Source organism: Mandrillus leucophaeus, unplaced genomic scaffold (genome assembly GCF_000951045.1).
Source record: "Mandrillus leucophaeus isolate KB7577 unplaced genomic scaffold, Mleu.le_1.0 Scaffold349, whole genome shotgun sequence".
Taxonomy (NCBI): domain Eukaryota; kingdom Metazoa; phylum Chordata; class Mammalia; order Primates; family Cercopithecidae; genus Mandrillus; species Mandrillus leucophaeus.
Window position 1 is genome coordinate 643,696 of NW_012103687.1, and position 3,124 is coordinate 646,819.

The 3,124-nt window shown below is 63.2% G+C and overlaps 2 protein-coding genes across 2 annotated transcripts in view; both read right to left on the bottom strand.

The window, feature by feature from the left end:
• Window positions 1-3,124, bottom strand: part of BCR (breakpoint cluster region) — an 814,161-nt gene that overhangs the window by 500,203 nt on the left and 310,834 nt on the right. The gene's annotated exons all lie outside the window — the stretch shown is intronic.
• The window catches only part of LOC105546092 (probable palmitoyltransferase ZDHHC8), a 101,983-nt gene that overhangs the window by 2,461 nt on the left and 96,398 nt on the right, over window positions 1-3,124 (bottom strand). The window contains 4 exon segments of the mRNA XM_011989188.1: window positions 795-1,547; window positions 1,549-1,636; window positions 1,639-1,893; window positions 2,839-3,032. Coding sequence (XP_011844578.1) covers window positions 795-1,547; window positions 1,549-1,636; window positions 1,639-1,893; window positions 2,839-3,032 — 1,290 coding nt within the window.

Below are 3,124 nucleotides of genomic sequence, written 5' to 3' on the forward strand. Positions count from 1 at the left end.
CTGGGCTGGGCTGGGCTCTCCCCCTGGGGCTGCATCTGACAACGGGAAACATCTGAGCCTGTGCTTGAGGTTTCCAGGCCTGGACCGGGCGACAGACGCCATGAGGACACCATGCACCACGGCCTGGGTCCTGGCCCCAGCAGGTGTGCAGTTCTCCTACCTGGGCCTGGGCCTGCGAGCCAGCTGACCCTGCTTTCTCAGTTACCAACCTACTGGGTGCCTGGAGCACACCTGCTTTCTCCAGTCCTCAGTTTCCCCACCTACGAGCAGGGAAGTCCCTGCTTCCTAGAACTATGTCCCACAGGGAGGGCCAGGGCCTGGCCACCCAGGGTGGCACATTCTGTGGCTAGGTAATGTCCTCAGCCCCAGCCTCCAAGAGATGCAGCAAAGCAGACCCAGGGAGAGCCCTGGGTGGACAGGGCCACTGTGACCCAGGAAGCCAGAGCCACAGCCTAAAGGAGACCCAGGTTGCCGCATGACACCGGCCCCAAGGAGAAAGCCCCACGGCCTCCCACATGCTGGGTCTACGCCAGCTCTGGGGGAACAAGTTGTTGGGATGAGGACACAAATTCTCATACCCTGTCCCCAGAGAGTGCCCAGGACATCCTCAGAGCTGGGCCACGTGGGCTAGCCAGGGCCTTCAAGGCAGGGTGAGGCACATCCTCCCTGTCCCATCCCCAGAGAAAAACTCAGGCCCCTGGGATGACCTATGAGTGCCCAGCCAAGAGGGGCCCTGCAGATGGCTGGACAGCTGCCCTGTGCCAGGAAGCCCACCCGCACCTCCCGGCACCCACCTCTGCACAGCCAGTGAGGGCGGTGGCTCTGGGAGGTCCATGTGGATGAAAGCGACAGCTCTGGGGCCCACGTAGGACGGTGAGTCAGGAGTGCCTGTCAGGGAGGGCAGGCCCTGGAGTGTGACTGACCTGTGTGAGTCACTGCTGAACCGGGGCCCCAGGGCATGGCTGCTGGCCTTATCAGCCTGCAGGGAGGACGACATTCGAGGTGCACGGCTCACGGAGCTGGACAGCAAGGACAGTGATGTCTGCAGGGCAGGGTTGCGGGCACCGCCGAAGCCAGGCCCAGCCACAGGGTCCTCTCTGGAGCTGTAACGCAGCGCGGAACCTCGGGGGCCCTGGCACGGCACACTGGCCTGCTGCAGGGTGTAGAAGCTGGGCGCGTCATAGACGCCCAAGTCGCCGAAGAGTGAGTTGGCCTGGGAGCGCAGCAGGCACTCATGCTCCTCCCTGTCCTTGTGCTCCTGGATGGATGCCATGATGGCCCTGGACAGGTTGTTGTAGTGCACAGGTGAGGGCTCCGGGGGCCGGCGGCCCAGCATGGGGCTGAAGCTGCGGGGCAGGGGCCGTGGTGGGTCACCTGTTGCCCTAGGGTGCAGGTAGGGTCAGTGGTATCTGGCCATGCCAACTGCTGGATGGGCGGGGCAGGCATGGCCACCAGGTGGGTCAGGGTTGAGCACGCTATCATAGGACAGGCTGCTGTTGCCGTTGGGCAGTGCATGGGGGCAAAGATGCTACAGTGGGGCATGGGGGGGGTCCACCCTTGGAGCGCAGGGGCTGCAGAGCGACGTGGTCCCCACCCCGCCAGCTTGAGGCCTTGAGGCTCAGGGAGCACAAAGTGCTGAGAAGGCATCAGAGGTGCTGAATGACGGGGATGGCTGGTAGGCTGTGTGCAGGTCCCTGGGCCCATAGTCAGGGAGGTCCAGGCTCCGCTCAGACACAAAGTTCAGGCTACGGATGTTGTCGTCCCCCAGGGTCAGGAAATCAGGGCCTGGAACCTGTAAGGAGAAGGCATTCTCACCACTGCCCACCTGCCACCCTGCCCACAGCCGCCAGTCAGCACCCACGGGGGCCACACCTGGCACCGTGGCCTCAGGAACTGGGCCTCAAGGAGCCATAAGAGCCACACAGTGACCCATGGCCCTGTCCCTGAGCATCCATGGCTGAGGGGCAGGGGCTCTGCAGCAGGAGGGAGGCCACAGCTGGCTACTGCAGACACCCAGGGCTCCGCCCTTTGAGCCACACAGCCCCAGGGGCCCACCACTCAGGGCAGCCACAGGGAGGATGAGCCTCGTCTAGCCTCTGTGATGGGCACATGGGCATGGGCTTGGGCTAGGGACAAGAGCCTCAGGAACCACAAAGCCAGAAAGGGATCAGGGCAAATGTGGGCTCAATGGACTTGGCCAACCAGACCCAAGATCCCCCCTGGACCCAGGAGTCCCAGAAACATGATGTACCCAGAGCCCTCATCTCCAAGCAGAGCTGCCTCCTCTTGCGAGGCGCGGCCCCTGCATGCCTGCAGACTCAGACCCTTGGCCAAGGAGGCCCAGACTTACTGCTCCACCATGTGACTCTCTGCAGGAAGAACATCAGTCTTGAGGGGAGAGATCCCTAGGGATGGGGCTGGTCTAGGTGCATGGGGTCCAGCCACAGGGCTGCCTCTCAGGGTGGCCCAGAAGGAGGGATGGCACCCTGGGGCTGTTCAGCGTTCCTGATCACTGCACAGACCGCCCTGCGCTGCCCACCATTCCAGTGACCACAGAGCACTCATGCAACCCAAGGAAGAGAAATGTGCTTTCTCAAGCAGGTCTCAAAGCTTCCAAAGTCTTCCCATAGGCCTTACAGAGTGACTAATTCCACTCTGTAAGGTGGAATTCCAGGCATCCCGGTACATAGTGCTCCTGGGGGCAGACGCCCACCTGGCCTAGGTCAATGCTGGCCAAGGGACAGATGCCAAGCCTGGACATCCCATGCCAGCCCCTTCCAGGACACCATGCTCCCCTCCGTGGCTCCCAGTTCTGGGTGCACACAGGCAGGGTCCTACCAGGAATCTCTATGGCTCCACCTGCCCCATCCGCCTCTTCTAGGCTCCCACTAACCTGCCTGTTTCCCCATCCAAGGGCCTGACTGCCAGCCCAGGCCCCCACCACGGACACTAACCTCCAGCAGACGCCCTCTTCATTGTAGGGATCGGGCGGGCGCCTTGGGGACCGAAAGTCGCTTTGGGTCTCCCCGCCGCTGGGTCCACATCCAGGCGCCAGCCGCTCCAGTCTGGCCGGAGCTAGGCGCCCTCCGCTCCTCCTGGCTTGGGCTGGGCTTAGCCATGGGCG